This window comes from Diabrotica undecimpunctata, chromosome 1 (genome assembly GCF_040954645.1).
Source record: "Diabrotica undecimpunctata isolate CICGRU chromosome 1, icDiaUnde3, whole genome shotgun sequence".
Taxonomy (NCBI): Eukaryota; Metazoa; Arthropoda; class Insecta; order Coleoptera; family Chrysomelidae; genus Diabrotica; species Diabrotica undecimpunctata.
In genome coordinates, this window is record NC_092803.1 from 171,678,752 (window position 1) to 171,702,542 (window position 23,791).

The 23,791-nt window shown below is 36.5% G+C and overlaps 1 protein-coding gene across 1 annotated transcript in view; it reads right to left on the reverse strand.

The window, feature by feature from the left end:
- Positions 1–23,791, reverse strand: part of LOC140432568 (probable G-protein coupled receptor frpr-1) — an 80,569-nt gene that overhangs the window by 34,358 nt on the left and 22,420 nt on the right. The window contains exon 2 of the mRNA XM_072520561.1: positions 17,645–17,767. Coding sequence (XP_072376662.1) covers positions 17,645–17,767 — 123 coding nt within the window. The remainder of the gene's footprint in view (positions 1–17,644; positions 17,768–23,791) is intronic.

The window sequence follows — 23,791 nt, forward strand, 5'->3', positions numbered from 1 at the left end:
ATGTCGGGATAGTATTATGATGTTTTTTTTCTGATTTTTGTTCCATGATTTACAATGGAATCACTAACAGGAGAATTTTACTGTCATCATGGCATATGGTTGTCTTTGTAATGACAAATTACATGCTATGATTTTTTTCTGATGGATATTCTCAAGTTAAAATTGATTTCATGTAATCGAATGAACTATCTTACAATAAAGTCGTCCCAGGAACGCAACTCAGCAATATTGGCAACATCATTTTAAAGTCGTCTACTTTAAAACGTATAATATATTTCTGAATTGTCAATATTAATGAGTCAGATAAAATTAAATTATTAGAAGAATCTTTCACCAAGTAACAAAAACAAAATTTGTTTAATTTATTAATGTTTGTATTTTGAGAACGATTTCCGAAGTGGAAACGAGTGTCATATTGTGGAAAAACTGTCGGTGATCTAATTTCAGATTCTTTTTTAGCGTCAAAAAATACATAGGATTCATATAAATTTGTATGAAAAATTTTATAAATCCTTTTTTTGTTGTTGGCCGCCTGTGTTATGATTTTATATATTTTTTTTTATTTTATAATATTTAATGAATTAAATGTGTTGTTATTACTTAATTCGTTCAACCAGTCTCCTTAGCTTAATATATTGTATGAACTAATTAAATGTTTTCAGGTTCCTAATTAAGAATTTTTTGAAAAAAGAGAAGGGTTTAACATTTTTAGCCAATTTAAGCGTGCTGTACATGCTGGACATAGATACAATAGTTATTTTTCGCTTGAATGGTAGCGCACTCACAACATTATTTGTGTGTAATAGATGATGGATGGGAAGGATCGATGTTTTCCACCACAATGCATTTTCAATGCAGAAAGTTAAAATGTACTTTTTTAGTCCGAATAAAACAACGTTGTTTAATGGAAAGGGGATATTTGGTTAGAACTTTCGAGAGAAACTCGATGCCAAAGTTATGTCGGCTTAAAACTTTATTAAGCTAGTTGATGGTTGGTGATATTTTCGTTTTTTAAAGGTATACTAGGATAATGTAGATTTGTTTTTTTTTTTTATTTACATATTAAGAATTTTGTATAGGTAAAAATTGTTTGTAAATGAGTAAGTCATAGGAAAATATGGGGACGCTAAAACAAATGAAAATGGGGAACAGTTAATCCAGTTCTGCTAACAGCACTCTCTAAAAATCCTAAACGGATTCTACCATATAAGAACAAACTTATATATACCCGGGCACGATTCAAAGGAACAAAAAGAATACTTCATTGTGGTGGACAAATGACATTGCTAATGCAGTGTACAGCAAGAAACAAGCGTATCAAAAGTGGCTGCAAGCAAATGACACAGATGACAGAAGAACATATATGCAAGATCAAACAGTGGAGTAAAAAATCTAGTAACTAAATAAAAGACTAAGTAAAACTAAATAAGAGATAAGAGATGCCGAGTTACACAATAGGGGAACAATCTTTAATAAATCAACGCAGATTATGGCTTACGCTGACGATCTGGATTTGATCGCACGTACTACACGAGGACTTAAAGAGATGACTTCCACCTTCTTGACAGCCGCACAAAATATGGGCCTTAAAATAAACGAGGAAAAAACCAAAATGTTAGCATCTATTCCAAATAACAGAGATAGAGCTAGAAACGCCGAAGAAAACTTCAGTATAGACCAATATAATTTTGAGGTAGTAAATAAGTTTACATATTTGGGTTCTTTCATAACTATAACAAACGATAATGACACATCTGAAGAAGTAAAACGGAGGGTACTGCTAGCAAACAAATGTTATTTTGGACTAAGCAAGCAGCTAAAAAACAGAAATTTAAGCCAGAAAACCAAACTAATAATATATAGAACACTCATCCTACCAGTACTGACATATGGGTCAGAAACATGGACCATCTCCAAAACAGACGCAAATCTTCTGCTCGTCTTCGAAAGGAAGATACTAAGAAGAATAATGGGCGCATTCTGTGAGAATGGTATTTGGAGAAGGCGATATAACTTCGAATTGTACGAGAAGTATAAAAAAATAGTAAATAGTAGAGATGTAATATCCTTCATAAAAATAGGTAGGCTTAGATGGGCTGGACATGTGTCAAGAGCAAATGAAAATTCCCCACCCAGACGAACTCTATTATCGGTCCCAGTGGGAAATAGGAGTAGAGGCAGACCACGACTGAGATGGAGGGACGGTGTGGACGAGGACGAAAGGAAAATCGGCGCGGCAAATTGGCAACGGTTGGCGATGAATAGAAACGACTGGCGAAATAGACTGGGGAAGGTCAAGGCTCAACTAGAGCTGTAGCACCACTGATGATGATGATGAAATAAAAAACTACCTCCTGAAAAAGTAAATACAAAGAGTTAAACAAATATATAGGGTCAACAAGGTTAAGAGAAGCATGGAAAATGGTAAACAATCTAAGAACAAACAGACAAGAAGCGAGTAGCGTAGATTTATTAAAAGTAAGATCTTTTTTTATTGTATAATGGCTTTGGCATAGCCAATTTGCCAAGGAAGATCTTGTGTCAAACATTACTCACAACTTTTGACCTAAATAATACCGCAATTTACAAACACCATTACAACAAGATATGTAGATATGATGAAGCCGATGAAATAACAGAACAGGAAGACGATGATGCACTACGAAATCAAAAAAATCGAAAATCAAGCTCACCACAAGGTTTACCTAATGAATTACTAAAACACAGCAAAGTATTACGCAAATATAAAAAAGAAATACTTTAGATAGCTGAGTAGTTAAATTTATTACATGGTTGAAAGTGACGAGAAAATATCGACCAGAACAGAACCTGTACGAAAAAGCTTTATTAACTGGCTTTCTGTATGGTGCAATAGAAGTCTGCCATTGGCCACACGTCTAAGAGCAATGAAGTGCTAAACCTAGACAACAAAAATAAAAAATCGTAATAAATTAGAAGCGTTCGAGTTGTGGTGTTACCGTCGCATGCTCAGAATCCCGTGGGCAGCACACATATCTAACAAACGTGTGCTAGAGACCGTGCACAAAGAGCGAGAATTGATTATCATCATTAAAATGAGAAAGGTACAATACTTCGGACATATAATGAAAAGACCTATCGCTTACTCCCAAATTGTTCCGGATCCATATCTTCTTCGCATTTTTTGTAAATTCTGTTATGGATAATTTTTAGAAATAGCTTCAAAATATGGGGCATGAGACTTATTAATCGAAAGTCGTTACATTTTTTTGTGTAGTTTGATTTGGGTATAGGAACAAACGTAGACGTTAACCAATCTTGTGGAATTGTACCAGTCTTTATACTGTTGAAGAGTCTTGATAATAGTTCTAAATTGTCTTCTTCCAAAAGTTGTATAATTTCACTATGAACGTAGTCAGGTCCAGAGGCTTTTCCGGTTTTCATATTTTTTAAGGTGTATTTTATTTCTGATGTTAAGATGGGCAAGTCGTTATTTTCGATGTTTATTTATCTATCAATATTTATCTATCTATCTGTCTATCAATAGTTCTATCGTCTGGGAATATTAAGGAGAAGTCTATCATCATGTTTATTCTGTAGGTCTTCTATCTCTTCGCAAGTTTCTTCAAGCCACTGTGCTTTTGCTTCCACTATATTTTTTCTTATTAGTCTTTGTATTTGTTTATATTTATTCCAGTTTTTGTTCTTCTCACATTCATCATTTCTAATATTTTATTAGTTATCCATGGTTTCTTGCCTCTTTGATTCGTGTATTTAAGGTGGTCTTCAGCTTTTAGAAATACACTCTTAAGTTCTGTCCATATTTGGTTTAAGTCGTCGGATTCTTCTGGTACATCATTTTCCTTTTGTCTGTATCGATCAATAACAGATGGAAAAATTATATAAATTCCACGTATTTTGTCAAGCTGATTCTTAGGTTAGTGTACCTAATAATTCCACAACAATAACATATTTACAAGATTCCGAAACGATTTTCTTGTGGCGTGTCTAAGTTAAATATTATGTTTAATTTATATCATTGTGGTTTAATCTTATATAAACATATTATTTAACATATTTACAAGGGTTTGTTTAATTTTATTGCTGTGGTCGGAATATGTTTTACAATGAAATACTAAAGATATGAAGGAAGTATATGGAAGTCGCTGTCGTCTAGATTTAATAAGCGAACCTTTAAAGAGAATGAAGACGACTTTACTTGGTAAAGTAATTAGTTGAAATCATCAAAAAACGTAAAAAACGGGTGAGTTAAACCGATTCTAAAATATTCACATACGAGGAGGTTGTCAAAAGTTCTTGTTATACTAAGTCATAGTTCATTGTGAATTTTTTATGAAAAATTTGTCGCTATACTTAAAGCTTATACATAACTTTATGCAAGGTAATGAGGATATACCGCTGTTGTCTCTTTCTACTTGAAACGTGGCCCAAGAAGCATCATGTAGGAGTGATAGAATATTATTCATTGACGAAGAGAGGATTGTAATATCATATAATTGGACGAATCATGGGTTAGTATTGCCCAATCTGTTAATTACGAATGGTGCGACACCACTATACAAAACAGTCTCGATACTTTCCTCAAAGGTTTAAGTACTAGTTTAAAAGCACCTACTGACGAGGTCTATGAAGTTTTATTGCATGCAGGGTTTTCAGGAGGTTTCCTTTCTGAAACACAGCGTGTTTTTAGTACAAAAAAATTATGGGGACTATTACGATGAAATCGATGCCGCATATTTTAATACCAAATTTATCAATTAATGGTCGCAGGAATGTCAACGTAATGGACAATGCATCGTATCACTCCCGTGAAAAAAGATTCCATACGAATTCCTGGAATTAAACTGCAATCAAGGAATAGCGTTAACAGGCCTTTAAGGTATATAAATATAGGTATGTAAAGGCCTGGATAAATAATTTTCATCGTTTCTGTTCTTAGCTGTCAGCTTCCAATCTCTGATTTCCATCTCTCTGACATCTTCCATCACTACATCACTCCACTTTTTTTCTTGGTCTTCCTCTCTTTTTTTGTCCTTAGGTACCCTTCAACCAATATTCTTGGCCTGTATATTACCATGCATTTTTCCTAGATGTCCGAGCCATTCTAGTCTACGTTTTTTTACTACTTTTGTTATTGTAGGGTTAGCAATTGACTATACACGCGAACATAGGCCAGAGTAGAGAAAGCGAATTCGACATCTCGGATGTAGAGAGTGACATTAGTATAATTGAATATATGTGAATAGCTTCGAAAATTCTATAACCAATGAAATGCATTTATCAGTTCAATCAGAGTCCAAGCTTTTTGCCCTTTGAGCTGGGTAGGATACACGACATCATCATAAAATACATTACACCCAAGAGACGATGAAATAATTAAAAACGATGATATCATTAAGGAAATGCAAATCCATGAAAATGGAATCATGATTTATGTTTAGGATCGCTGCTTGGAGATTGCCAGGTTAAGTGAGCCAAACAACAACGCAACAAGCAACAAGCGGGACGACCAAGGCAGCGCATGAAATAGACTGTATCTATAAACGAAAATATTTTGCGCTTCTATTACAAGGTGACAAACGTCGGTCAAGAAACGATCCGCTATCGACAAGAACTGCATGCCTATTTTTGCAGAGAGTACCCAGAGATTCAAGCATCTGAACAGCAATAGCAGATCAATACCGGGTATTTATCAGAAATAATGTTATCCCAGAGACTGGACGTGATACCGTTAGAAGCAGAGTGGAACGGGAGATTTATAACCAACATTGTTCTCTTAACAATATCAAAGAGCCCCAATAGAAAGAATACGCTAAGGATTCCATGAGATACAAAGAACAACGTATGATTGACTCCGTGGCTTTTTCCAGGGGGTCTCATTAGGTCCACTTTGATTTTGTTGAGTGATGAACCTACTGAACTCCACTGACTCAGGTTTTAGCATAAAAAATAACAATACAAATGTGGCAAAGCTTAATCATCTGCAGTATATAAAAGATTTGAAATTAATATCAGTATGCATTGTTGAACCAAACAAATGCCGTGTTTTAAATATAGTCACAGGTAAGGTTCAGTGCTGAGGTTTGTATACGCAAGATGGCCAACACATCGAGGTAATGGATGAAAATATCATAGACTAAATATCTCGAACTAAAGTAAGCGCGGAAAATTGACCATAAACAAATGAAAACCTAACTAACTTCTGAGTTTGTGTGACGAGTAAGACAGCTAAATTGGTCATGTTTTAATAGTAAAAATATGTTTAAAGTATTAAATACGTACGCCTCTACCACGCTTAGCTACTTATTTGGTATTATTACGATACCCATTATTCTTTCTACTATCGGAGTTATTTCGAAGAGCCACTTAGTGGGCGCTCATAACGAGGCGCCGACCCTCGCTGCAACCATAGGATCGTATCTATTATCGACGGATAGGTAAAATAAATGCAATATTTTAAATGCGAGCGTTTACTGTCAATGCTATGCTCTAGGCCAGGAAACGATGCGATGCTATGCTCTAGGCAATGGTCGTTAGAGAACCCTTAGAGAATATAAAACAGCTGAGTCTTAATGAACATTACTACAATACCATGCAAAAAGCAGTACTGCTCTCAATATCAAGATACGTAAGAAAATTTTTGGGAGATACTCCGAGGTACCAAGTCACCTACGGCTCTCCTCTTCTTCTTAAGGTGCCATGCATTTCTGCGTAGGCGTCCACCGTACATCGTCTTGTCAGGTGAGATGTTAAATATTCTGGATTAAATAATTCTGTTTTTAGCAGCATTGCGAAGCATTTCATAGCTGTGGATTCCTGTCCATTGCCGAATATTGCGCAGCCATGACATTTTTTTACGTCCGAGACCTCTCCTACCCTCTATTTTCCCTTCGAGTATCAGTTGCTGAAAAGTGTATCGTTCTCCTCGTATAATGTGCCCCAAGTATGCAGTCTTCTTACTTTTTACATAATTAAAAAGTTCCCTATCCTGTAAGCCCGCTCTTCTGAGTACTTCCTCATTTCTGACCCTGTCCGTCCATGATATTCTGAGCATTCGACGCAGGCACCACATTTCGAACACTTCAAGTTTGTTAATGGAACTGGCCTTTAACGTCCATGCTTCCATTCCGTACAGGAGAACAGGCCACACGTAACACTTAAGCATCTTGTATCGGAGGTTGAAGTCCAATTTGCGATCAGTCAGAAACTTACGAAGCCTCAAAAAAGCATTTCTGGCTTGTTCAACTCTGCTCTTTATTTCATTCTCGGGGTCCCAACCCTCATTCAGCAAACATCCCAAGTATTTGAATTGCCTGACTTGTTCGATTTCTTCTCCAGAGACATATATCTTTGCGTTGGGGTAATCATTTCTACTTATAATCATTGATTTTGTCTTCTTGATATTTATTTTCAAACCCCGAGCTTCACTTGCAAGAGTTAGATCATTCAAAAGGCATTGAAGATCTTCGATGTTATCTGCCAATATGGCTGTATCATCGGCATACCTGATGTTATTAATAAATATGCCGTTAACTTTAATACCCTTATTAGAGTCTTCCACTGCTTCTGCGAAGGCTTTTTCTACGTATAAATTGAACAGCATTGGAGACAGTATACAACCTTGCCTTACTCCTTTTTTAATGGAGAAATCTTCTGTTTCGTTGGAATTTTGAAGACGTACTGTTGCTGTCTGATTCCAATACAGATTGGCAATGATTCTTATATCCTTTGCATCCAATCCCAACTCTTGTAGGTATTTTATCATCAATTCATGTTTTACATTATCGAATGCTTTCTCGTAATCGATGAAACAGATAAAAACATCCTTTCTTTGATCTAAACAATTCTGTATCAATGTTTGCATACTAAAGATCGCTTCTCTCGTGCCAAGTCCATTTTTGAAACCAAACTGACTCCATCCACTGACCTCTTCACATTTCTTAAACAATCTAGTGTGAAGTATTCTCAGGAAAAGTTTCAAAAAGTGACTCATTAGGCTTATTAGTCGGTGGTCCTTGCAGAAGTTCGCACGTGGTGTTTTTGGTAGGGCGATAAATGTAGATCGAAGCCAATCTTTTGGAATCTGGCCCGTATCGTAGATGTCGATACGGCGGCTCGATAACACGGAAAGAGTCCAAACAGAGCCCAATCCTTTTAAATCCTTTTAATACCGTAGATATCTGGGATGAGTAAATTTTCCCCTTAGAGGGAGTGTGAGCCGTATGGCTAAATCTTGATAACGAATATTAATAATATTACAATATGTATTAACACAATATGCATTAAATAAATCATAACATCTTCTTCTTATGGTGCCCTATCCAATTAGTGGATGTTGGCGACAATTCTGGCATACTCCTCTCGGTCTTGTGTGGCTCTAAAGAGTGAATGGGCATCGAGGTTTGTCCAATCCCTTAGGTTTTTAAGCCATGCGTATTTTTTTCTTCCGATGCCCCGTTTTTTTTCTATATTCCTTTCCATAATAAGCTTTAAAAACTGGTACTTAAAATTTCGAAATATATGACCCAGATAAGCAGTTTTTCTTCTTTTTATTATTGGCAGCAATTCTCGTTCTCTGACCATTCGATTTAATACTTCGACATTTGTTGTGTGATCTGTCCAGGGAATTTTAAGTAGTCTTCTAAATACCCATACCTTATTGGCGGCTGCTCTAAAAAGATCTACTGAGATGCAACTATACCACTCACTTAGGTTTCTCAGCCAGGAAATTCTTCGTCTTCCTATGGATCTTTTACCCTTGATTTTACCTTGCATTATCGGTTCATCACATTGGCCTTTATGGTTTAGGTTTCTACACCATATAGCAGTATGGAGTAAATGTAACATTTTACAAAGCGATATCGAAGCGTTGTTAAGGCTGCTGTTGCTTAACGAGGTTCTCATATTAGTAAATGCTATTCTGGCTTGCTCAATCCTGCTACGTATCTCTATGTCTGGATCTAGATCTTCAGTTATCCAACTAACGAGATATCTGAACTTGGGGACCTTTTGAATGTTCTTTAATCTTATATTTAATTGCATATTTCGTGTTTTGCTAACCACGATTACCTTCGTTTTGTCTATATTAATCTTCAAGCCCAGTCGTTCTCATTCAGTGTTTATTCTATCTATTAGTCGTTGAATCGCTTCTTGGCTATCAGCTATTATGACTGTATCATCAGCATAGCGAAGATTACTAATAGTCTGTCCATTGATTTTGATTCCATCTTTAGTGTCACTTAAGGCTCTATCGAAAATCATTTCAGAGTAAAGATTAAAAAGGAGGTGTGACAGAACACAACCCTGTCGTACACTTTTTTCGATTGAGAAATATGATGTAGATTCCAGTCCTACTCTCACAGATGCCACTTGATTCATATAAGTAAAGGTTCTTTATGATTTTAAGATTTTAATCAGAACATACAATAAGTTTAATCAGTAATAATCAGTAATACAAGCGGGCATTTAAAAATATTTAAAAAATATTTAACTTAAATTTAAATAAATAAATTTATTTTATTAAACGAAGTCTATTCAATACCGCAAAATTGCGCATGCGTATATGTCAAAATAAACGTGCTTTTATTAAAGGACGAAGCAAAACACGTGTTCAATAAAACTCTATTGTCAAACTACCGTAATCGATAGGCACTATAAGAAAAAGCTGTTTCCTCTAAAATAGTTCTCATCCACAAATACGAACATAAACTCACCAAAGGTAAAATATTGTACCTTTGGTGATGCCATTATTTCAGCATAATTTTTATGTTGAAAAAAATCCTTCCACTACTACGACTGGAAAATATTTTCGGACATTTGATGCCTGAATATCTTTTCTATCAGCATCAATAAAATCAAAGTGCAGTGTTATTCCACACTTCCCGACTGATTATATTGTAAGTTTTTTAAAAACTAAAGTAATATTTTATAAAATCTCGTTTTTCTTACAGTATTCGCCGTGATAGCCATTATGGTGGATCTGTATTTTTTTTTTTCTAAATAAAAAATATATACAATTTTATTAAGATTTTAAATTTGTACATATCTTGACTGTTTCTTCCCAATTTAAAAACATCATAACTTTACCGTCAAGGTAAGGAATAAACGTCAGTGTAATATCCTTTCGGGATTTGCATTAGTCCTGAAAGCGGAAATTATTCTAATAATTTCCTTAAACGATGTTTTGCTCCTCGCTGCTTCCTCAATTTATTTTTCTCGGAAAATGATTACTCATGAAAAGTTTAACAAGAAAGAGGTGAGAATTTTAAATAGAAAAGTTTTCTGATTGGTTTGAAGAAAACTGTAATCTTGTCCCAATTCACTCAATTTGATTATTTGTAGAAAATGGATACAAAATTTTTGACGATTACAAATTATATATTTAGAGAATAGAAGAATTTAAAGAACAAAATTAAAGTAAGTGGATGAATTGAAATGGGAACTTTTTACCTATTTTTGGAATGGGTTTTACCAAAATTTGTTGAATTAAATAAATGTTCCAAAGAGAAAAACTAGTTATTACAAATGTGCACAGCGAAATAATCATAATTAAGAATATATTGCTTACTTACGTGAACTCCCAATATGTGAGACAAACTAATATTAAAAAAATTGATCCTCAAGATATAACAAAATTTGTCAACATTAACACACGGAAATACAGCAATTGCATCATAAACACGATTCATTTAATATGCACAAAGTTAAAGAAGCCGCAGGCTTATACAAACCTAGAAGAGTTGGGTGTTTGGCAGATAACCAAGGCAAACCACTGTTAACTGTGGAAGAAAAACTAGACACTTGGAAGAATTATGTGGAAGTAACTTTTGCAGATGAAAGGCAGAATACCATTGAAGACACTGAGTGCCAAACAGGACCCCCGATTACCATTGAAGAAGTCACGTCAGCTATTAAAAGAACTAAAGATGGTAAAGCGTTAGGGCCTGACGAGTTTTGTGCAGAATTCCTAATACTTATGGATGAATAGGGAATAAAATGGATAACAACTGTATTCAACAACATATACGTAACTGGAAAAATACCCCAAAGCTGGTTAAAGTCGACCTTCGTGACCATACCAAAAAAAGTAAATGCCAAGACATGCGAAGACTACAGAACAATTAGCCTAATGAGCCACTTACTTAAAACGTTCTTGAAAGTGATACACGGCAGAATATATAAAAAATGCGAAGAACAAGTATCATGGACGCAGTTTGGATTCCGCGATTTCTTAGGCACCCGAGAGGCTCTATTCGCTGTCCAAGTGCTTATGCAAAGATGCAGGGATGTTAACTGTGATGTGTATACTTGTTTTATCGACTACAAAAAGGCATTTGATAGAGTAAAGCATGATAAACTTATAAACATCTTGAAAGAAGTGGGGTTAGATGATAGGGACTTAAGAATCATCTATAATTTATATTACAACCAAACAGCCAATATTAAAGTGGATGACCAATTGACAGAGGCAGTCTCCATAGATAGAGGAGTAAGGCAAGGATGCATTCTGTCCCCGGTGTTATTTAATATATACTCTGAATATATCTTCGAGCAAGCGCTAGGCGAACTACAAGAAGGCGTATTAGTCAACGGAATACGTCTAAACAACATTAGATATGCCGACGACGCAGTAGTTTTTGCAGATAGTCTGGACGGTTTGCAAAGAATAATGTCGCGTCTATCAGATACAAGTAGAGAACACGGACTTGATCTTAATACGAAGAAAACAAAGTACATGGTAGTCAGTAATCGCGAAATATTAAATACACAGCTTTTGGTTAACCAACATCCAATTGACAGAGTGGACAGCTACACATACCTTGGTACCAACATTAACAGCCAATGGGATCACTCCAGTGAAATAAAATAACGCATAGGAAAAGCGAGATCGGCGTTCGTAATGATGAAGTCTCTTTTCAGAAGTCACGATTTACCACTTGATACCAAAATCTCTCTCATTAGATGCTATGTATTTTCTACGTTATTATACGGAGTAGAGGCCTTTACACTTTCCGAAGCTTCTTTAAGAAAACTCGAGGCATTCGAGATGTGGTGTTACAGACGTATTTTAAGAATTTCATGGGTGCATCGCGTGACTAATGTTGAGGTCCTACGTAGAATAGGCTAGGAATGCGAGATTATTAACACCATCAAAGAGCGCAAACTAGAATATCTTGGCCATGTTATAAGGAATGAACAGAGATACGGCTTGTTGCAACTCATTCTTGAGGGCAAGGTATTTGGAAAGAGAGGACCAGGGAGAAGAAGAAAATCTTGGCTTTAAAACCTGAGAAAGTGGTTTAATACATCGACAACCGGACTATTCAGAATAGCAGCAAGCAAAGTTAGGATAGCCATGTTGATTGCCAACATCCGGAACGGATAGGCATCGTAAGAAGAAGAAGATCTAGGAATTTTGTGACGTAAAAAATTAATGATTGAGGTGATGAATCGAAACAGGATTTTTACGAAAGATGCAAACGTTTCTTGATTTCAGCTTGTATCGAAGTACAAAAGAAATTATTTTGCAGATCCAGTTATGGACAAGATACACCTTCTAAATAAAAATAAAAGATTTAATAGTTGCCAAAGTATTTTACCACTAATGTTATAATTGCCTCAAATGTGTAATCTTCAAGACCTAGAAACGATGAAAAAGATCGATGATGAATGGAGAAAACTTCAACAGTACTAGAATATTCCAATAGAATTCGAAAATCTAGATAACTTCTATTTTAAAATGGGTCAGATAAAACATGTTGTCGGTAATGCTCTATTTGCTAATTTGAGGGACTGAATTGTCTGTGTTAACTTTACCCCATTCAAAAGCAAGTTGTGAAAGACAATCTTCAAGTGCAGGATTCGCTTGGTACAAGACACTTTATATAACAATATACATTCATCACAATTAGTTTATCTTCAAAAGGGTTGTGTCAATTTTATACCGTCAGAAACAATGGTTACAACTATGAATACAACCAATTTATGCAATCAAGAAGCTGATGATAAACTGCAAGAAGTTCAGTTGAGTTCACTATTTTTTTTTAATAGGTAAGTACGATAATCCGTGCTATAAAATACGATAATTTGAACAACGACATAGAATTTTCTGACTGCGATTACAGAAACACTGTTCTGACAACGCTGCGCTTAAAGAAACACACCTACGAAATGAATTAGTTTGGTGGTCCGGTCTACTGATATAGCTATATCGTTTTAAATATGTTTCTCTCATTTCTTACGGTATTAAGCGCATACTTACATTAAATTTTTTTCCAATATTGTATATGTATTATTTAAATGGACTAAAGACCGAGACTGAACCTCTGTAACTCAGAATTAAGAGTCTTGGAGAAATAAAATATTTTAATCAGTATGACCAAAGTTACGTCTCTGCAAAGTCTCAGCCAATTTAGCTAAAACCAATTTTAGATCAGAAAAATGCCGGGTTCTTTGTACATATTTCAGTTGATTCACAGGCAAGTATATTTTGAAAAGGAATACGTTTTAGAACCACTAACAACCACAAAATGTAAATAATATAATTCCATAAAACTAATCCAATAATAAAGCTAAATATTTATATTTTATACTAAAAATAAGCATATTTTCTTTAAATCGTTTTCTGATGAAATTTGGCTTCTTTGTTGGCCATAAGGGCCTGTACTGTAAAGTCATGGTGGGACGGAAGAAAGTTTGTTGGAATTTGATATTCTATGCATATATGCATATCGTAACTTAATGCGGACTCTCGATAGTTTACACCGACTATTTTTATGAGTCGTAACGTCTGTACCCCTACCAATATCCCCTCTACCACCCCGCAACTTTTCTTAGGACAGCAGTGCAGAACAGTTACATATCTAATACATAACAATACACAACATACAATAAGGACGTGACTTAATGAGGACTACTCTCGAAGAGAGTGTGCATTAAATTACCAACGAGACGAAGACATCGAGTTCATAGAAGAAGTCAAAGAACAAAAACAAAGGTCCGAACACCCAAACGAAATTATCCCTCCAACATCACCTAGGAGATAAATGAACTAATTAAAAACAGTTCCCAAAAAAAGCACCTAGACCAGACCAAATAACATACAGGGCCCTAAAATACTTACCGGCAAAAGCTATAGTATTCCTTACGAATATAATAACGCGATGCTAAGATACAGACAATTCCCAAACCCGTGGAAGGAGGCCAATGTCATCATGATGTCAAAATCAGGAAAAGACTGTATATTCCCGTAAAATAACAGACCAATAAGCTTACTACCAGTAATCAGTAAAATTGTGGAGAGGGTCATACTCAGCAGACTCCAAGCCGAAACAGATAGGCTAGACATAATACCAGAGGTGCAGTTCGGATTTAGATCAGAACACTCCGGCGAACTACAAGCAGATACTTAGATTAACAAAGTACATAGCAGCTGGATTTAACGATAGACAATACACAGAAGCAGCCTTCCTAGACGTTAGCAAAGTTTTCGACATCTGGCATAAAGGGCTAATCTACAAAATGAGAGGATTAGGATACAGTAAGGCAATGACGAGACTAATCTCTTCGTACTTGAGCAACCGGAGTTTCACAGTTCGTATATAACAAGTCCTGTCCGAGCTTGGAACCCCGGAGGCTGGAGTGCCAAAAGGAGCGGTCCTGTCACCTCTGCTGTATACAATATACACTGCTGACATTACAACTCTACTTAGCCTATATGCTAATGACAGCGATAGCGACGAAACATCAAAATATAGATATAGCAATAAACAACCTGCAAGCAGCCCTTGACGACATCAAAGAGTGGAGTTTAAGATGGAAAATTACCTTAAACTCCAAAAAAACGCAAGAAATACTCTTTAAAAAGAGGCACCGACAACCAGAGGAAAAACTGACAGTGCAAAGCAACCCCATCGAGTGGAAAAGCGAAGCAAAATACCTAGGAGTCACCATGAATAAAGGATTAAAATTCAAAAAACACGTAGACGCCCCAATACAAAAAGCAAACATGGCAAAAACGTCAATAAAAGGACTTGTAGGCAGAAAAAGTATATTAAGGATGAAAACAAAAATAAGGTTTGAAAAGAAAAATATAAATAAATAGTATAATTCTACCGATATTAACATATGCATCTCTCGCATGGGGACACATTATGTAACATCACAAAGAAGACAGTACAAGCGATACACAAGAGCAGCCTAAGAGAGGCAGCCAACGTACCGAACTACGTTGCGGAAAGATTCTTAGTCAGAGAATACCCCAGAGCGTACCCCAGAGCGAAGACTTGACACCCAAGTAAGCAATTTTAGTTTCGTGGCAAGTCACAAAAAGATAACAGAATAAAGCGACTAATGCTAGCCTGAATTTTAATCGGATAGCATATCATGTTAAAGTTCTATTACCCAAGACTTCCACAGGAAGAGCATTTGGCTGATAGTTGTGCCCCTATCGAGCATCAGAGTGCTATAGGGAGGATAGGGATGATCTGGAGCATTGGAGCGTGATGGAGTGATTCGACGAATAACGCCAGAGAGTGTTCAGATCACAGAACTATAGCATTGATGAACCACACACTAAAAATATTTTTAAAAATAATCACAAAAGAATATTTAATAAATTAGAAGAGGACATAAGCGCCACACAGTTTGGATTCAGAGGTGGACTGGTAACACGGGAAGCTTTGTTTGGTCTGAGTGTGTTAATGCAAAGATGTTTGAATGTAAACCAAGACCTCTACGTAGGTTTCATAGATTTTGAGAAGGCCTTCGATAAAGTCAGACACCAAAAGCTGTATTAAATCTTAAGAAGCAAAAACATCGACAGTCGCGACATTAACATCATATCCAGGTTGTAATGGGGACAAACAACAAAAATCAAAGTTGATAATGAGTTAACCGAAGAAATTGAGGTGTGCGTCAGAGTTGTGTGCTTTCTGCACTATTATTCAATATAAATAGCGAAACAATATGTCAGGAAGCGCTCCTAGAGCAAAACATTGGTATGAATATTAACGAAGAGTTAATTAACAATATACGATACGCTGATGACACGCTAATAGTAACAGATAACCTAGCAAATTTACAGTTTTTGATGGAAAACATAAACACCCATACCAATAAGTATGGTCTAAAACTGAACATCGATAAGACTAAATTCATGATTGTAACAAAGAAGCAATACACCAATGTGAATTTAACCATAAATAATCAGCCAGTTGAAAGAGTTACGTCCTACAAATATTTAGGGGTTTGCTTCACTGATACTAATGACCAGACAAGAGAAATCAAGAGGCGAATAGAGATAGCGAGACAATCGTTTGTCAAAATGAAAAAGTTCCTATGCAGCCGGGACATAAATATAAACTTAAGAACGAGAATGTTAAGGTGCTATGTTTTCTCGAGATGTGGTGTTACAGGAGAATGTGGAAAATACCATGGACAGAAAGAGTAACAAATCAAGATGTTCTGCTGAAGATGGTGAAAGAATGCGAAGTCATAAAAACCAGACAAACGAAAAAACTGAAATATCTGGGTCACATAATGAGAGGAGAAAAGTACTCTCTGCTTATACTCATAATCCAAGGAAAAATCTCGGGAAAGAGAAATGTGGGACGTAGGATTTCCTGGTTGCGAAATTTAAGGGATTGATATGGGTGCAGTTCAATACAGTTGTTCAGAGCTGCAGCCAACAAAGTAAAGATTGCTGTGATGGTAGCCAACCTCCGATAGGAGACGGTACTGCAAGAAGAAGAAGGAGTGATTCCTGTTTAAGTCAATACACCAGAACATAATTCTAAGGGGTGGGAGTGTTTCACAGGCTGGGTTTAATTAAATTGCTTGCTTGCCTGGAAGTGACTTATTGTCGTTAGTACTTTCAGTGGTGGTATTGGTTGTTAAAAGAGTAGAAAAGAAAAGGTTAGTTTTACCTCTGCCACAATTTTTTAACTAAAGGTTGGCTCCATTGTCATCATTTTCTGAAATCAGAACTAACTATGTAACTAGTGACTAAAACTATGCAACGGGACGCGTTTGGTGGTATGAAAACTTATAGGTAATATAATACACGCCACGATCCTCAAGGATAAGCAAGTTCTCATTCCGAGAATTGCTATAATACCAAACGATATTCCATTCGAATTTAAACGAATTTAATATCTGATTTTTCTCTGAAGACAATCATTGAATATTTGTAGACTGCATATAAAATATAATTGTTTCTCTTTTGGTCAATTATACGTGTTATGTTGACTTATAGGGAAATGATCCACTTTGTTGATTCTCGCGATTGGCAACACAACGAACAATATAGTATATCACAAGGTCATTAAATGAAAATAATCGACACGAGTGCAAGCCTTCAACAATGGTTACTTTGATACCATGTGAATTAGCTCTTTTTTTTTAACTTTTTTGATCAATTTGACAGGACATTCAATAATTCTAAGACGACACAAAGTTCGCCGAGTCAGCTAGTACTACATTATTTAAAATTTATTGACCCTACAACTTGAATAGATCTGCTGGGATATAGTGCCTTCTTAGAGACTTATTTGTTCTTAATATCGACCAAAATATGCTAAATGGTTAATAAAGTTCTATATTGTTATGGTAAATAGATAAATATATGTATAATACATAAACTTACCTGATAAGTAGGTATAGACTGATCCAACCAACTCCTTTCTTCTAAGAACTGCCAATGACATTATATTTCCAACTATTCCAAAACAACTTATTATTGTAATAACAACCGAATACATAATAAAATCTAAAAAATAACACATAAGCTAATACTATGTTCTATTTCAAGTGTGTGTAAAATAATTCAGATAATTGTGGATAAGTTCAGGTTTAATTACACAAAAAACTGGAATTTGCACAACTATGAGAATATGCTATCTGAAAACTATCTAGCCCCAACCATCTGGAGCTAGATCCCGTTACAGACCACACTTCTGAAGGCGAAGGGCAATGAAAGAAAAGTGATTAGAGAAAGAAGTTATGACGTCCTTTATTTTTTATTCTTTTGATCCATTACCTAATTATCTGCAATTCCATATACCATCTATCCATTATTCCAGCTCGTTTATCGTTGACTTATTTTATTCGTCCTCCTTTTGATCCGTCGGAGCTTTTAGTTTAATACCTCTGATTATTTGTACAGTTTACTAAGAATGTAGTATTTAATGTATGTATGTATGTAATCCCATAGGAAGGAGGAAAAGAGGACGACCCCGAAAATCCTGGAGGAACGAAGTAGACGACGCTATGAATAAGAGAGGCCTAAACGATGGAGAATGGAACAACAGAGAGAGATGGAAACGGTTGAGCGAGGGAAGGCAGTGAATACTGTAGAATCCTTGAATATATATATACTAAGAATGATAAAAAATACGCAACAGAATTAGATTTAGAGTTACAGAGCTTAAGTTAAGATGGAGTTATATTAAGTATTTTAAGTTTAAACAATAAACAAATCATGTAAGTAGCTCTCTGATTTAATTATCAATAAATCTGAAAACTGTGCAAATCTTGCGTGTATAATAAATAATATTATTACATGACCATTCGTAACACTTTTTTCACTTAATATACTAATACAAAGATGCCTGGACGTCAATCAAGATATATACGCATGTTTTATTGACTATAATAAAGCATTCGATAAAGTACGACATAAACATTTAATGAATGTCCTGAAATCAAAGAAGATTGACTACAACGACCTCAGGATCATATCAAATTTATACTATAAACAGCGAGCAAAAGTACGTGTTAACGAACAGCTGTCAGAAGAAATTGAAATTAGATGTGGAGTAAGACAGGGATGCGTATTGTCGCAAATTCTTTTCAATGCCTACTCCGAAGAGGTCCTGAAAAAAGCTCTTGAGCATGAAACAGCTGAAATAAAGGTAAATGGAGTTCCCATTAACAACATTAGATATGAAGACGACACTGTGATCTTAGCCGAAAACATTGAAGATCTTCAGAGACTGGTGACCAGAATAACAGAGTATGGAAAAGAGTATGGTCTAACAATGAATGTCAAGAAGACGAAATTTATGAGAATATCGAAAACTCAAAGAAATAACAAGAATCTTCTAATAAACTAAACCAACGTCGAACAAGTGGACAAATATGCATACCTGGGAACAATGATTAACTCCACAAATGATTACAATCAGGAGATAAAAATAAGAATAGAAAAGGCTAGAGCAAATTTCAACAAAATGAGAAGAGTTCTATGTACCAGGGATTTAAAACTGGAACTAAGAGTTAGGTTGGCGAGGTGCTATGTTTTTTCTGGAATCATTTGAGCTGTGGGTGTACAGTAGATATCATGGACAGAACACGTCACAAACAAAGAGGTTCTGGGAAGGATGAACAAAGAAATGGAAATTTTAAATTCAATAAAAAAAAGAAAATTAGAATATCTCGGACATATTACACGTGGAGAGAAATACACCTTGCTTCAACTGATTATGCAGGGAAAGATCCAAGGAAAGAAGCATAGGGAGGCGTAGAATGTCATGGCTACGCAACCTAAGAGAGTGGTACGGATGTACATCAAATGAACTTTTCAGAGTGTAACGATGAGTCCAAGCCATCACCGTTAAACCAGCGTGCGCGCGAACCAACCCATGAAGTAGGAATGTATCGACAGTAGAAAGAGCAAAGCTCCGCTATATAAACGGCAACATTTCCTCATAGAGACAGAATCGACAGGTGTTGACTGAAGATTCTCTTCTTCCCTACCCCGGCTTGTGGACGTGTTGAGTTCACAAGTTGTTTCCGTCCCATACCGTCTTTACCCGAAAAGCGTGTTGAGCTTTTCACTACCCGTACTCTGAAACAGTCGTGTTGAGACTGTCGAGGAGTGTCCTATTAACCCGAATCACTTAAGGGACGTGTTGAGTTCCTTTCCTTTCTTTGTACCTATCGTCCGCTGTTATTAAATCGATACAACGTTACCGTAAAATTTCAAATACACATTCGCTTGCCGATAAGACTGGTTCCATATGACAAGGTCAAACTTAATTTGAATAAATAGGCCAGGTACTGAGAAGACTAAACCAAATTGTAAATATGTACATAAGATTTTTGTCAATTTAATTTAAGGAAGACAATAAAGTTTTATTTTTATTTTGAACTCTGTCTCTGACTGTCTAAAAGCTACCCGGATAGTGACTCCCACGAGAGGACGTCACAAATGGCGCCCGAGCAGAAAAATACGTTTTAAACAATAATACCGACCGAATTCCGAATTTTATTTTCATGAGACAGTACTACGTTTCAAATTTTAATCAAAGACAGGGTGATTCACAGTTCAAAAATGACAGACGCTCCGGAAACGTCGAAGGTTAGTTGGGTGTATCTATTAAAGAAAGACGAACTTATAGCCGAATTAACAAACAGAGAACAGCCGACGGAAGGGAATTTCAGCGAGCTAAGAGCGAGATTAGTTGCGATCATCAAGGCAGAGGAAATAGAAGAAATCCAGATGGAAGACAGACAAAGAAAGATGGAAATAGTACGCAAATGGGGGTTACACTTTGACGGTTCAAGAGACCCAATAGAATTCATAGAACGGTTGAAAGAACTCCAGACAGCTTACGGCCTACAAGACACCCACGTTTTACAAGCTCTACCAGGAACATTAAACGGGAAAGCATTACTATGGTACAGAAACAATAATAAATATTGGAACGAATTAAAAGACTTCGAACAAGATTTCCGCAATTTCTTCGTTTCCTCCGTTCTCACGCAATCTCTGGAAGCTCAAATCCGGAACCGACTCCAACGAAACAACGAAGGTGTAAAAGACTACATCGTTGATATTCAAACAATGATCAGAAGACATGGTGAATTCAATCACCAAGAAGAACTAAACAGGATATACACCAATATGAACCCGAACTACAAGTTGTATATAAAGAGGCAAGACGTATCGTCAACACAGGACATCATCAGACTAGCGGAAGAATATGATATGGTCCAAAAAGAAATATATAACAGAAACAATACAAGGTGTGACTGGACACAGGCAAATAGTCGTAATAACAAAATACAGAATTTCGACAGACAGACTTGTTGTTGGAGATGCGGCCGCAGAGGCCACAATAGAAGAAACTGCAGAGCTATCGCTGTACTCTTCTGCAGCCATTGCGGAACCCGAGGAACAACTTCCAATAACTGCCAATGTAGAAGCCGACCGGAAAACTCCAACAGGACTGGACAAGAAGGAGGCAACCCAGTCAGCATTTAGAGTACTCCCTAACAACCTCCAGCTACGCACACTATACAGATCAACGACCCCACACAACAGTAACGTTCAGCAACGGTAAAAAGTTAAGAGCACTAATAGACACAGGAGCCCAAAATTCGTTTATAGGACAAAAAGGTAAAAAAATATTGGAACAATGTGGAACAAAAAGCGACAGAAAAGCTTTAAAGATCACGCTGGCAGATGGAAAAACCAGCAACATAGAAATCTGTTTTACAGCAAAATGTTCCATAGACAACGTTTGGAGAAAAGCCAAGCTACATTTTTTACCAAACCTAGCTTCAGAAGTAGTACTGGGAATGCATGAAATAACAAGATGGGGCCTTGATTTATCAAACATCTTAAATAGAAATCGCGTAAGAAGGAGAGAACAATACCCAACCAGTACAGAACACGGATCCAGATCGTACAATGCAGACAATAACCGAATACCGACCAATTCCAGGGTCAACTAAACACCAACCGCAAGATATCCGCTCCAACAGAGAAGCAAAATATATAACAAAACGACCTACCGACTACCGACCGATACCGCGGTCGAAGACCACACCGAAAATATACCGACTACCGACCGATACCGCGGTCGACAACCAGACCGAAGATATACCGAACTACCGACCGACACCGCGGCCGACGACCAGACCGAAGATATTCCGTCATACATACCGGAATTCACGAACAGTCCGAAACCAGAGCAGCTCGACATCAGTACTACACTAAACAATACCGAAAAAAAACAATTACAGGAATTGTTACTAACAGAATTGGAGAAATTTAAACAAATTAAAGGAACAACACATCTAACCGAACATACAATAAAACTCAAACATAATACACCGATCAAACAAAGATACAGGCCCCGAAACCCGGCAATGCAGAAGATCATAAACGATGAGATAGATAAGATGCTAGAAGAGAACGTGATAGAAAAATCTAATAGCCCGTACAGTTCCCCCATCGTCCTAGTAAAAAAGAAGGATAACAACGGATACAGATTTTGCATCGATTTTAGGAAAATCAACGACATCTCAGAAAAAGATGCCTACCCATTACCGTACATCAATCATATCCTAGAAAAGTTAAAATCTGCAAAATATTTTACCACGTTAGATCTAAAAAATGGATATTGGCAAGTACCACTTTCCGAAGCAAGCAAACCCTTGACCGCTTTCATAGCACCAGGAAAAGGACTATTCCAGTTCAAAGTACTTCCATTCGGATTACACGCCGCCTCCGCTACTTTTCAACGATTACTAGATACAATAATCGGCCCAGAAATGGAACCACATGCTTTCGCCTATTTAGACGACATAATAGTACTGGGGAAAACGTTCGAAGAACATATGGAAAACTTAAAAGAAGTACTTCACAGACTACAGCAGGCCAAACTACGAATTAATATAGACAAATGTAAATTCTGCAAAGAAGAGATAAATTATTTAGGCCATGTAGTAAACAAAACGGGAATAAAAGTGGACGACAACAAGACAAAAGCTATAGTCGAATATCCCGCGCCAAAAACCGTTAAACAACTACGCCGATTTTTGGGCATCATCTCATGGTATAGGAGATTTATAAAAGATTTTTCACGAACTACAGCCCCTTTAACAAAGCTACTAAAGAAAAAACAACATTGGACTTGGGACAGAGACCAAGAGGAAGCATTTAACAAAATAAAATTACTACTGACACAAGCTCCAATACTGATCTGCCCGGACTTCCAGAAAAGATTTTTTTTACAATCGGACGCTTCGAACCACGGTTTAGGAGTAGCTTTAGTACAAACAAACGACGAAAAACAGGAACAAGTCATCGCTTACGCAAGTCGAACCCTAACAAATGCCGAAAAAAATTACAGCGTTACAGAAAAAGAACTACTAGCGATCATCTTCGGTATAGAAAAGATAAAACCCTACATCGAAGGATACCCATTTTCAATTATCACAGATCATCAAAGTCTACGATACTTACAAACAATGGAAAACCCTACAGGTAGAATAGCTAGATGGGCAATGCTGCTGCAACAATTTGACTTCGATGTCATTTACAGAAAGGGCTCCCAGAACGTCCTGGCCGACGCGCTCTCTAGAGAACCAGTAGATCTGGTTTGCATAATAAACGTAGAAGATGTGGAACCCGACGAATGGTACAATAAAGCTTTAAATAAAATCCAGACAAATCCGCAACTATTTCCAGACTACTCTATCAAAGATGGACTTCTCTATCGACACTTCTGGGACAAATACGATTTAAAAGAGACAGAGGTATCCAACCCCTGGAAACTATGCATCCCAAACCACAAGAGACAACAACTCCTGGCAGAAAACCACGAGCAACCGACCGCAGGACATCTAGGAATATCCAAAACAATAACCCGCCTAGCTAGAAAATACTACTGGCCAGGGATGTTTAAAGACGCCGCAAAGTTCGTCAGGAACTGCAAGAACTGTCAGCAATTTAAGCCGCAACAAAGCTTAACTCCAGGCCGCATGCAATCTACACAAATTC